The 12,280-nt window shown below is 36.7% G+C and overlaps 2 protein-coding genes across 2 annotated transcripts; both read left to right on the top strand.

Moving 5' to 3' along the window:
• Positions 1–271: 271 nt before the first annotated feature.
• sarnp (SAP domain containing ribonucleoprotein) lies at positions 272–5,437 on the top strand. Its single transcript, XM_058641821.1, has 11 exons — positions 272–376; positions 1,583–1,682; positions 3,005–3,048; positions 3,166–3,236; positions 3,496–3,547; positions 4,062–4,135; positions 4,267–4,304; positions 4,434–4,459; positions 4,551–4,619; positions 5,133–5,219; positions 5,333–5,437. Exons 1-11 carry the CDS (start codon positions 344–346, stop codon positions 5,372–5,374), a joined length of 636 nt encoding a protein of 211 aa, XP_058497804.1. The 5' UTR covers positions 272–343; the 3' UTR covers positions 5,375–5,437.
• Positions 5,438–6,628: 1,191 nt separating this feature from the next.
• Positions 6,629–11,800, top strand: LOC131468198 (cyclin-T1-like). Its single transcript, XM_058642201.1, has 13 exons — positions 6,629–6,668; positions 6,827–7,037; positions 7,814–7,895; positions 7,991–8,153; positions 8,375–8,435; positions 8,540–8,587; positions 8,749–8,912; positions 9,523–9,596; positions 9,723–9,760; positions 9,868–9,893; positions 9,985–10,050; positions 10,888–11,004; positions 11,418–11,800. Exons 1-8 carry the CDS (start codon positions 6,629–6,631, stop codon positions 9,567–9,569), a joined length of 816 nt encoding a protein of 271 aa, XP_058498184.1. The 3' UTR covers positions 9,570–9,596; positions 9,723–9,760; positions 9,868–9,893; positions 9,985–10,050; positions 10,888–11,004; positions 11,418–11,800.
• The last annotated feature ends 480 nt before the right edge of the window (positions 11,801–12,280 follow it).

Genomic DNA, 12,280 nt, shown 5'->3' on the forward strand with positions numbered 1-12,280 from the left:
CTTTGGCCAGGTAACTTCAGCCCAAGTTTAGCACCAAAACTGGCAGGGACGGGTTGCTCCTTAATTTGTTAATTAAAATATTGATATTTATTATCATAATGCATGGGGAAGGATGATGATATATATCTCTTTATCAATATTTTGACCCGCCCCTAATGTACACTATACGTTTTAAAAGTGTCAGGCATGTGTTTTTTCGCCTCCAACAGTATCCAGCTGCAGCCACACAAGCCTGCAATGTGTCAGTCAGTCCTGCAAGCGGCGCTGTGATTTGACGTTGGTGTAGAGAACAAGGAGCGCGGTTCTTCTTTGATTGGAGGAAGTACGACAAAAACAAAGAAAGATGGCCGAAGTGGTGGAGCTACAGAAGCTGAAGGTGGGCAAAGACTCAAATATTCGTTTTATTACGTCGCTCAAACGGGTGTATTAGCGAACAGTGTGTTATTAATGTTGTTAGTTGTTGTATGTAATAAAGAGGTTACGGATAAGTGCAAAGTTTGAAGTGTAAATCGTGTGAAGGCGAACAATCGGCGCACGTTCACGTTGTTCATTCAACTGCGCTACGTTAAAATCCGCCTGTTGGGGTGGTTCGAAACTAACCATGGAATAGACGTGGAAAGAGTTTTATCGTGTTTTAATTTGAGTAAAAGAACTGCTACTTCAAAATGCTACTAAGCACAAGTGAAATTACGGGTTAAATGTACTCAAGTCAAATTTGAAAAGTTACTTTAAAGTCACTTCTTGGTTTCGATTGCAAAAAGGACAAGGATTAAAAACAAACATCTTAAACTAATTAATTAGAAATCCACCGCAACATATTTATGTGTTTTATCAAAAACACATTCACAACATTTTAATTCATTAGGGCAGACCGTCCGTATAACAGTTTCAAACATCCGTGGTGGCTTAAATTACCATTAACAGTCGCGCGATAAACTGAAAAGCCTGAAACTAGGTCAGAGGGGTGAACGGTCTGTATTCAGCTTAACGTCTCTACATACGTTTCTTTATTCAAAGGAAGTGAAACGTCTCCAACTTAATTCGAGCCAAGTCCAGTCACCTCTTGACATAAATGAGGTCTAATACCTAATGTTGTGCTGAGTAGTTGGATTTTTACAAAAATAGTCCATCAATGTGGTTCAATTTCACTCTCTGTCCCTCTATTAAAACGACTGTTGCAGTTGACTTCATATCATGACCTTTATTTTAACTTTCCAGTCATATGTATTTGTTTTACAAAAACCCTGTGAACATGCCAGATATTTCTCAGGGACATCAGAGCACACCTATGAGCCTGAAGCTGATCTGTAGCAGCAGCCAACCAGAATCATGCTGTCATAAATAATCAGTTGAATACCAGATTTATCTAAAAATTACAATATATAAATGTAATTGTGAATCTGAATACAATGCAAAACATTTTTCTGGTGGTTAATGCATCAGAGTGTGGCTTTGTAGAGACTTTGTAGCATTTACTTTAGACACATTCTGCTGTATCACTGAAAACACTGTCCCAAGAAATGTTTGACGGACTCAGGTTGTGTTGTTTGACAGATTTTTTCTGCTTCTCTTGTTTTTGTAGCTTGCTGAACTGAGGCAGGAGTGTGACGCCCGAGGTCTGGAAACCAAGGGAAACAAAGGGGACCTGATTGCTCGACTGCAAGCCTACCTGGACGAACATGGTGAGGACTAGAGCTGCAACTAACGATTATTTTCATAATCGATTAATCTGTCCATTATTTTCTCGATTAATCGATGAAACACTTGGTCCATAAAATATCAGAAAACCATAAAAAATGTTGATCGGTGTTCGTCAAACCTGGAGGTTCTCAAATGTCTTGTTTTGCCAACAAACCAAAATTATTGACTTTTAATGATTAATTTGTTATCCAGAGCAAAGAAATGAAGAAAATATTCATATTGAAGAAGCTTAAACCATAAGAAATCTTGTTTTAATCATGAAAAAAGCTTCAAACCGATGAATCGATTATCAAAATAGTTGTCGATTAATATAGTAATCGATTAATAATCGATTCATCGATTAATCGTTTCAGCTCTAGTGAGGACATAAACACTACACACTGGGCCTCATATAGTACATTCTTATCCTACATTTTTCTTTCTTTTAGTACAGTGTTTTTGTAGGAACACGTCATGTCCGATTCAGCAAACCGCTTCTTAATTCTAACAAAAAAAGAGTGCAAATGACATGCATAAACATGGTGAATGCCTCCTGTCTCTCAGTGTGCATGCACGAAGAGAGCAAGTTATTGACATTTTAGTATTTCGATATGCTTCCTGCCTCATCTTTCAGACAGTGTTTATTCTTGAAAATGATTAAAAAAGACGAACGTCATACATTATGAGGTCAAAGTCCTGTTTTCAGGATCCTCAGAAGTCTTTTTGGCAACAGTGGAACGAAAGTGTCTAAACTTTAAAATAAATAATGATAATAGGAAAAAAGTCTCACTAGGTGAAGGTGTTATTCTCTGATATAAATTAAATATGTTACTCAGTCAGTCATGAGTGTTTATGTAACATTACAAGTTTGTGTATGACACTTGGCTTGTCTATCCTGATTCACAGAGCTAAACTATAACCCTGTTTACCTTGAGAAAATAGCAATTTTTAGGTAAAGGTGTTTTCCATGACAACGGTTCTTACTCTTGTTAATTTTGGTTCACCTAAAATCACTCATGCACATCACTTAAGAACAGATCTGATCTGATGATCCAAAATGGTTCTTGCATGAGGCTCGTTGGGATTTACTTCACACATGGCAAAGACAGCCGAGTGATTAGGTCTTAATCATAAAGTGCATGATCTGCCCTCATAATACTCTCAAATAATTTAATTTTTTGAAAAGATGGGGAAACATGGACCTACTGTCTAAATCACACAATTTTTTTTAAACTGATTGTGATAATGCCACTGATGTGTCCATCTGCCTCCTTTTCTTTTTATTCTTGTGGGAAATCCCGTTATCCCATATTCCAAACAACAGAAGAAGATGTGGATGTCGATGAGGTGCTGGCAGAGGATGCAGAGGTAAAGTGATTGTTGATTTTGTTTTATTTTTTTTATGTTGTATGCCTTTTCTTTTCTCCTGACACATCATTAGAGCATTTTGTGAAGCTGTCATTAAAGTATCTGTTTTATTTTCAGGAATTCGCTAAAGTCGAGACTGATAATAGCGTAAAGGACGACAAGGATTCCGAATCTGTTGAGAGTCCAACGTGAGTTTGTTGTTCATGTTACATTTTAACAAACAATTGTACTGCAAGTCTCTGAATTTGTCATCCCACTGAGAAATATTTTATCCAATTACCCTTTTTATAATTAAAAAGTCAATAAGTGTTAATTAGGTTACAAATCATGTAATATTCAATAACATTCTTTGCTCTGAGACAGTGGGGGGCCTGTTCACTGAAGTGGCCAAACACTCCATTTCTCTATTTTACACATTTAAAATGTTTTACATGTTCTTTTTTGCAGACCTACCGAAAAGAAAGTGGTGAAAATATCTCCTCCAGCATCTGCCAGTGATGTATGTATGAAGTAAACTTCACTTCTGAAACTTTTCATGAGCATTTCTTTGTGTTTTTTCTGTCATACTCCACTTTGCAGTTGTCTCACTTTACTTGGCAAAATGTTGCTTTTGCCCTCATCTGTCTTGACATGAAACAAATCACTTCTGATATACACCATGGGAATGTTACTAGGTGACACAAAATCTAAGCACCACTATACTGAGAAATGGAGAGAGTCATTTGAAGTTGATTGGCTTAATCTGCATTGTGTGAACTCATTTGACATTTGGTCAAATTTGGTTTAAAAGTAATTTACATTTTTTCTTATATTTTAAAGTTCTGCACTATGAGTGCCACATCTAGAACTGATAGCTGTACTCTCAAAAACACCTATATACAAAAAACAGCAGAAAGTTGTGAACACTCAAAATCAAAAACATCAGCAGATGATGCTTCATGTTTCAGTCTCTGTATTTTCTGTCGACAAGTATACATGTTCTGATTTTAAATGTTTACCTTTTTATTGTGCAGAAACTCCAGAAGAGAGCAGAACGCTTCAGCGTGCCTGCATCAGCTGAAAGCAAAAAGGCTGTACGCGCAGCAAGGTAAAGCATCAACAGGATCCTGTTCTGAGTGTCTTAGAATTTGGGGCTCATCTTAATAGTTTTATCCTTTTATGTAAAACAGTAAACAGGAATATAAAGCTTCTGTGGGTATGTTCTGTTCCTCTCTTCAGGTTTGGTTTACCTACAGATGCTGCCAGTCCATCTCCAGGTGTGTAGTCCCTCTAAACTGATGAAATCTAACTATGTTGTGATCTATTATCATATTTTACATTTTACCATGTTTGTACCCACTGTCACATCTTATCACCACATTTTGGTTCACCTTTCTCTCGAACAGGTCTCGTGGCTAACAGTAAAGCGGCTGTAAGTGTTTAAAAAAAATTATTGGCACATTCATTTACTTTTTAATTATTTTATAAGAGTGTTAAGTGGAATAATCTTGTTTTTCGCAAAGGTGGATATTGACCAGCTGAAGAAGAGAGCCGAGCGATTCGGCATGAATGTTTCATCCATTTCACAGAAGGTGACAATGAGCTTATGTCTTTTCAGAGATTTGTGGTTTAACTACACATTTCAATCTTTGTTATTTTTCTGTAGATGGAGTAGTTTTTCCTCTATTTAACTTTTTAAATACAAAGATATTTGTAGAGATTGAATTTGAGAAAGTTGCAATTTCATGCTAGTTATAGCAAGATAAAATGGAACTGTTAGTTGCTACAATTATTATGTAGTCACGTTATGTCTGATTTTATGAAGAACTAGTGTAGTACCTGTTTCTTGTATTTCTTATCCAAACAACGTTAAAGTCTGCATTGCACACTGCTGCCCTTAGTATGTCACCTGTCAGGTTTGAAGCGTGTCAAGTGAACACTTGGCAGATGGATGGAACATTTGTTGGTGCTGCGCTCTGTGTTTGTGTGTGTGTTCATGTTCTTGTGTTTAACAGCTAAAATCCCGCTGATTTCAAGGAAAGTTGAATACAGGAGTTTTTTTGAATACACTTTTAGTATTAAAGTGAGTCCTTTTGTTATTCTAGGTGGAAGAGGATGAAAAGCTGAAAAAAAGGAAGGAGAGATTTGGGATCTTAACAAGTGCAGGTGGAGCTGGCAAAGCTGATGTTGAGGCAAGTTAACTGATCTTTGCAATTTTTTTGCTATATTTTCATCGAACTGCAAGTTACATGCAAAAAGGTGTTATGTATATTAATGAAAATGTTTTCCCTTTCTTTCTCTGCAGGCAAAGAAAGTGAAGAGGGCTGAACGTTTTGGAAAAGTGTAAATAATGTTTTAGAGTTTGCTTTTTTTGCATCAAAATAACTAAATAAAAAGTTGTTAAAAAGTTTGTTTTTTGTAAAACCATTTACATGACTGGACAGCAGAGATCCAAGAAGATGACAAATGTCAGGATTCCTGTGAATTTAAATATAGAATCAAATACAAAGACAAAGGGGATGAGCTGAATCATTTAAATGGTTTGGAAAACAAACAAGTAGTTCTTAATTGTTTACTGATGTCGGTGGATATAATTTCATCAATCATTATTTGAGAACCATTTTTTTCAGTCACTAGCAGCTATCTCATTTCAATAATCATTTTAATTTGTCTGCTTTTTATATAAGAGTCATGGTATGGGTTCTTGTGTGCGGTAGATGTCATATATATGTAAAATGTTACCCATCATACCCTCTTCTACGACTCAGTTTTTTGGTTTGCTCCTCCAAGCTGCAGTGAAATCCATTTATTGAGTCTTCAATGTTTCTAGCTGGTGAGTAGAGCAACATCTGGAACTGCTTCAGTAAAATGCCTTCCAGATGTTTTGGGGGAAGATATCTTGTCTCAACAAATCCATTATCTTACAATCTAAAAAATAATATTCTTAATTAAACATCTTCATATTTCATGAATCACTTGGGTAGTGTGATATCTGAAGTCACCAAGAACAATTTAAAATCTAAATTAGAACTATTATTTGTCACAATTAAATAAAAGACCAACAGAACAGAATTCCACACTGTAGCATCCCTTGCACTAACGTGTATTGTTTAAAATGTCCTCTCCATCATACCTGCAACTGGATTGGTGGTGATGAGCATAAAGAGAAGCGAGGGAAGCTGAACTACAGTAAAAATGCCTGTATTTATCACAGGCAAAGCAGTTAATTATTCAGTTGAATGTAAATGGTATAATTCACTTCATTTGACTGTACTTTTGATTTAATGGATAATGTGTTATACTTTGTTCTGTTGGGGGGGGGGATTCTGTTTGCCCACTGATTTGGTTCTCTGCACAGTTTCTAATGTTTATGGGATTTAAAATAAATAGTTTTGAATTCTATTGCATCTGCTTCCTTTATTTTTTAAACAGGAGGTCTTTGTTTTCACTTTATGTAGAGAATCATGTGACTTGGCCTGGTTATGCAGTAGGTAAGAGAAAATTGTTTTTAATAGTGAGCTCAGTTAATGTGCAACCTCAGGGAAATGGCGTCACTTTTGCCATTTATGTGAACTGGAATTGCAGTTATCTAAAACTAGTTATGACTAGTAAGGATGACGTCACAGATATCTACAACTACTGTAATGGTTATTCCAGATCAAACTAATTAAATGTTAAAATGGTTGCGACTGTGAACACACTTTTGAGAAAATGCGTCCACAACGTAGAACAGACCCATTTTGTCGGAAATCAAAGATGGCCCCGCCCCCTCCGTTTCCGGTATATAGTTTGACGTAAGTTCCTGTGACGAACAGACCCTCCTTCTGTGAGATTGCAGGTGATTTTCGCGCGCTCTACATCCGGAGCAATAACAGAAACAGCTGGTACTACACCCGCCAACAAATGGATAACAGCCCTTCTCGACGAACCGGAATTTATCCAGACAAGGAGCTGTCCCACAGACAACAAGCGGCGAAACTGATCCAGGACATGGGACAGCAGCTCAATATGTATCCTTTGTGGAGGGACGATATTTACGTCTCAGTTAAGTCTGCATTAACTTTATGACTACTTCGTATCGTTATACCGGTTAAACTCCAGCTTTTTTGTTAAGGTTATCTGCATGTTTTCTGATTCCTTTTAGGGCACTCATTTATTTTTAACGTGTTTGCGATAGCTAGCTAATGTTGTTGGAGAGCGACCGTTATTAGGCTATAAGGCTGAATAACAATAATAACAATAATAATAAAAATGCTAATACTAACGTGTAAAAATAGCATTGCTTCCTTTAGTAAAAATGTTTGTGAGGCAAATCTGTCGGACAGTGTGTTCTGCAGTGAACATGTGTGTTTTTAAGTTCAGTATGTGTCTTGGCTTGTTTTTACTGTTATAACCGTCAGGTGTCGTTTCTGCAGTTAGCTGCTTCCGGACAGCCCCTGACTAACCTGTGATCTGGGGTTATTCCACGTAATTGCATACAATTAATCTCGTGTCTAAATATGATGCATTTATCTTTAAAATGCTCCAGGTATAACTTGGCAGCTTGGTTTGCTAATGAAGCTTTGGGTCTTAAAGGTAAACACTTTGTCACGTGACTGTTAAGTGGGTGACCTTTACCTTTTGGATCAGACCTCCATCATTTCTATTCATCATCACACATGTGACTCAGCAGTTGACTAGGTTTTATGTTGGCAAATATTTTGTTGTCATATGTAAACAAAGTCACTGTCACAGTCTCACCACACAGTGCAGGTTTTTATCATTGTCCTTAATCACTGAATATCAGGTCCCAACTTGCAATCAATACAGCCATTGTGTACATGCATCGATTCTACATGATCCAGTCTTTCACCAGATTTCACAGGAATGTAAGTATATAGTATTTTATGATCCCTTGGTTGGATGTGACCATCAGTTCAAATGTATTGGCTGCCTGGACCTTATTTTGGTTTTCCTCTGCTAGGTTGTGGCTCCCGCCACTCTCTTCCTTGCTGCAAAGGTGGAGGAGCAGCCCCGGAGACTGGAACATGTTATCAGAGTGTCCCATGCGTGTCTCAATCCTCAGGCCTACCTACCTCAAGTAGGAGACCTGGTCAGTCTTGAGAACATAATACTCAAAACCCTGGGTAAGTTTGTAAGGAAGACTGTTGATTGTTTTATGTATTTGTTTATTCTTTAATGTTCAAGGGTGTTATGAGGAGAGCATTTGTGAATGATGATGTGCATTTTGCTTCACAGTTTTCATTATCTTATTGTTACTGATAGCTGTTAAATGGGAAATCAAAGTTGTTATACCATTTCCTTTTTTTCTCATAAAGGTCTTTCTCACTGTTCCCCTTTATTGTAGGTTTTGAAATTGCCATTGAACATCCCCATAGTCATGTTATCAAGTGCACTCAGCTTGTCAGGTGAGCTCCAACTGTTACATTTTGAAGAATTCGGTTTTGATATTTCAGCTTTAAGTTGGCACATGAGGTGACCGCTTTCATGTTTATTTATTTTGTCTGTTGTTAGTGAGTACAGAGTTGGCCCAGGATGCATACCTTATGGCCACACACAGGTATACTCATAGTATACAGTGGAACTAGGGTTCTTTCTTTGTTATTTCTTTTTCTGTATAGTATGTAATATTTTCACTATTTCGCCATTTCAATCTACTAAATGTCCGTTCTCTCTCTTCCTCTTTATGTTATGTATTCATTTTCGTCTTCTGGGATGCAGTCTCCTCTTAACCACATTCTGTCTACAATACAGTCCATCAGTTGTGGCCTGTGCTTGTATCCACCTCGCCTCCAAAAGGGTCAACTGTGGGATTCCTGTTTCCACCAATGGCAAACCATGGTGGGAGAATATAGATCCCACAGTCACTCTGGAACTGCTGGATGGTATGTACTGAAAATCACCTCATCATGCAAAAGTAGAAATGATGTATTTACCACAGGTTAAACAACATATTAATAACATTTTACTGTAACATGTAACCCCCCTCAGATCTCACAAGAGACTTCCTGCAAATTGTAGAGAAGACACCCATTCCTTTTAAGTTGATTCACAAATGGAGGGTACAGCTTTATGTCCATTGGTCTTCAGAGCACTGTCAGAAATTGCAGTCACTCTCTTAACTGTCAACTAAGTTATGACTTGTAACTCAGTTTGGACACACTGTAACCTTACATTTATTCTAATAATCTTAGTCTACAGCCACCTGTTTCATTATTAGGGTAACATAGTCATAACTTCAGGTGCTGGTCAAGGAATAGGTTGAGCAGCAGCTTCTGTTGCTGCCTGTCCCTGATCTGCTGCTGTCATATCCTCTCCCTTTGCTCGATGCTCTGCATCCTCCCCCTCTTCACTAATGCTGGGTTTCCATGATGATGTCATTTGAGATGTCAAATCAGTTCATTGTTTCTTTGTAACAGAACTATTGGGGTTTCTTTTCCAGTCAGCAAGTATGCAAGTTCTTATTTTAAATGTTTCCCTTTTTGCATTTTGCAGAGACCCCAGAACAGAGCAGAACATGTCAAGATGCCTGCATCAACTGAAAGCCGAATGGCCACACACACAGCAAGGTAAAGCATCAACAGGATCCTGTTCTGAGTGTCCTGTCATTTGGGGCTTATCGTTCTAGTTTTGTCCTTTTACATAAAACGGTAAACAGGAATATAAAGCTTCTCTGGTTCTGTTCCTTTCTTCAGGTTTGGTTTACCTACACATGCTGCCAATCCATCTCCAGGTGTGTAGTGTATTATAACATTTTACACCATAAGGATTTTGTCATGTTTTTGTAATGTTTGTACCTGCTGTCTCTTACCACCACATTTTGGTTCACATTTCTCACAGGTCTGGTGGCTAAATATTAAGCTGCTGTAAGTGTTTCCAAAAAAAGTAATGTGCACATTGATATACTTATTTTATTTTATAAGAGTGTTAAATGAAATACTCTTGTTATTCACAAAGGTAACTATTGACCAGCTGAAGAGAGCAGAGAGGTTCAGCATGAACAGGACGTCCATTTCACAAAAGGTGATTATAAGCTTATGTGTTTGTAGATATTCATGGTTTAACGGCCTTTTTAAATTTTCCAAATTTTTCTAGAGTTAAAGTACTTTTTCCCTTTTTAATTTCTTTAAAAACTCAGCTGATATTTAGCTTTAAATGGCAAGGATATTTGGATTTGAGAAAGTTCTTGATTGTTTGTTTGTTATTTGTTGATAATTACAAGGGAGTTAAAATGTTATTTGCTACAATTATTATGTAGCCACACATTCTATCAATTTTTTCAAAGAATACACCCATAATGTGTGTATTGTTGTTAACAGCTAAAATACAGCTCCTCTCTAATGCTATGTTTCCATCATGGTTTGATTTGGTATGGTGTACCTACTCACTTCTGCCCAGCTGTACTGCTCTTTACTGCTCTTTCTGTAGTGCTCTTTTTCATCTTTTAAAAAAAAAACAAAAAAAAAAAACATTTATATACTGTGTGTATATATACGTTTACTGTTCACTTAACTTTTCAAAATTGTGTATGCTTGTTATGCACCAATGACACCAGAACAAATTCCTTGTATGTGCAAATCGTACTTGGCAATAAAGCTCTTCTGATTCTGATTCTGATGCTGATTCTGAAAGCCCTGGATTTGGCTTGTGTTTTGACTATGTGGAACCGGTCTGGCTCCACCTTGACTGGGGTGCCAAGGAACATGCTTTGCTCTCATGAACTTTGTATTTGCTAAATAAACCAATACCTACAATCAGATAGAGATGTCAAATCAGATCATTGTTTCTTTGTAAACTCATCAGCGGAACTATTATTTGTTTGCAAAGTTCTTATTTTAAATGTTTCACTTTTGTATTTAGCAGAGACCCCGGAACAGAGCAGAACATGTCAAGATGCCTGCATCAACTGAAAGCAGAAAGGCCACACACAAGAGAGCAGAGCCATTCAGCATGAACAGGACGTCCATTTCACAAAAGGTGACGATGAGCTTATGTGGTTGCAGAGATTCATGGTTTATCTTTATCTGTAAATGTTCATCATTTTCCTGCTGTTAAAATACTTTTTCTCTTTTAATTTCATAAACAAATCAGCTGATATTTAGCTTTAAATTACAAAGATATTTGTAGAGACTGAATTTGGATTTGAGAAAGTTCTCAATTTGGTGACAATTATGAGGAGATAAAATGGTAATTGCTGCAGTTATTATGTAGCCACACATATAACATTTTAAAAGAATACGTGTATAACGTGTGCATTCTTGTTACCAGCTAAAGTCCAGCTGATTTTAAGCAAACTGTGAAGACACTTTGAAGTTCTCTACCTGTAAAACAGGTCTGTTCTGTTCTTTGAATTAACTTTTGTTATTAAAGTGAGTCATCTTTTATTCTAGGTGGAAGAGGATGGAAGGCTGAAAAAAAGAAAGGAGAGGTGTTGGATCTCAACAAGCGCAAGTTCAGCTGGCAAATATGATGTAGAGATGACTTAACTGTTTACATTGCAGCAATGGGATTTTGAACGTTTGGGAATGCAGAAAGGTGGCATTTATATTCATGAAAATATTTTCTCTTTCTTTCTCTGCAGGCAAAGAAAATGAGGCATGATTAATGTTTTGGAAAAATGTAAATCATTTCTTGGAGTTTGTTTTAAAAAAAAAAAAAAAAAATGTTCAAAATGGTATTTATTATGTTATGGTTTTGTACACTGCCTCAAATGACAGTTACCTGTACATTTTGTAAAATGATTGTGCTTTAAAATAAATATATTTTGCCTTTACATCTACACCCATTATATCTTCTTTTTACTCTGTATATCATTGCACTTCCTATGGAGAAGCCAAAAACCTGACCTGGTTTAAACCAACAAATACCAGATGAAACGAATATCATTCAATACATCTCTATCAATAACCTGGACAATTATAGGCCCAAGAGCAAACCAGGCATACAGTTAAGTACTATCATACTGCCACCTACTGGTAGCGAGGGTAAACATCACTCTATCTGTCTGTCTGGCTATTATTTGTTTACTATCCTCTTGGCTTTTATTTTGAAGTATTTGCTTTCACTTTTGGGTCACATAACTTCCTGTTCTTCACTTCGTCCCTTTAGAAGGAAAAAAGGCAAAATAAATAGTCAAAACAAACAAAATCGGGCCGTTTATTTTAATTTGGTTTTCTTATTTTTTGATTTTGACAACAAAAACGAAAAAACGGCGTTTTTTTTCGTTTTCTCGTTGATTGGTTTAAACGAAAAA

The sequence above is a fragment of the Solea solea genome, chromosome 11, assembly GCF_958295425.1.
Source record: "Solea solea chromosome 11, fSolSol10.1, whole genome shotgun sequence".
Classification (NCBI taxonomy): Eukaryota; Metazoa; Chordata; class Actinopteri; order Pleuronectiformes; family Soleidae; genus Solea; species Solea solea.

Coding starts and splice junctions, on each gene's coding strand:
- LOC131468198 (XM_058642201.1), top strand. CDS start 6,629: ATGACTAGTAAGGATGACGTCACAGATATCTACAACTACT. Junction 7,038..7,813: donor ATGGGACAGCAGCTCAATAT/GTATCCTTTGTG, acceptor ACTGAATATCAG/GTCCCAACTTGCAATCAATA. Junction 7,896..7,990: donor TCACCAGATTTCACAGGAAT/GTAAGTATATAG, acceptor TTCCTCTGCTAG/GTTGTGGCTCCCGCCACTCT.
- sarnp (XM_058641821.1), top strand. CDS start 344: ATGGCCGAAGTGGTGGAGCTACAGAAGCTGAAG. Junction 1,683..3,004: donor AGCCTACCTGGACGAACATG/GTGAGGACTAGA, acceptor TCCAAACAACAG/AAGAAGATGTGGATGTCGAT. Junction 4,460..4,550: donor TGGCTAACAGTAAAGCGGCT/GTAAGTGTTTAA, acceptor TTTTTCGCAAAG/GTGGATATTGACCAGCTGAA.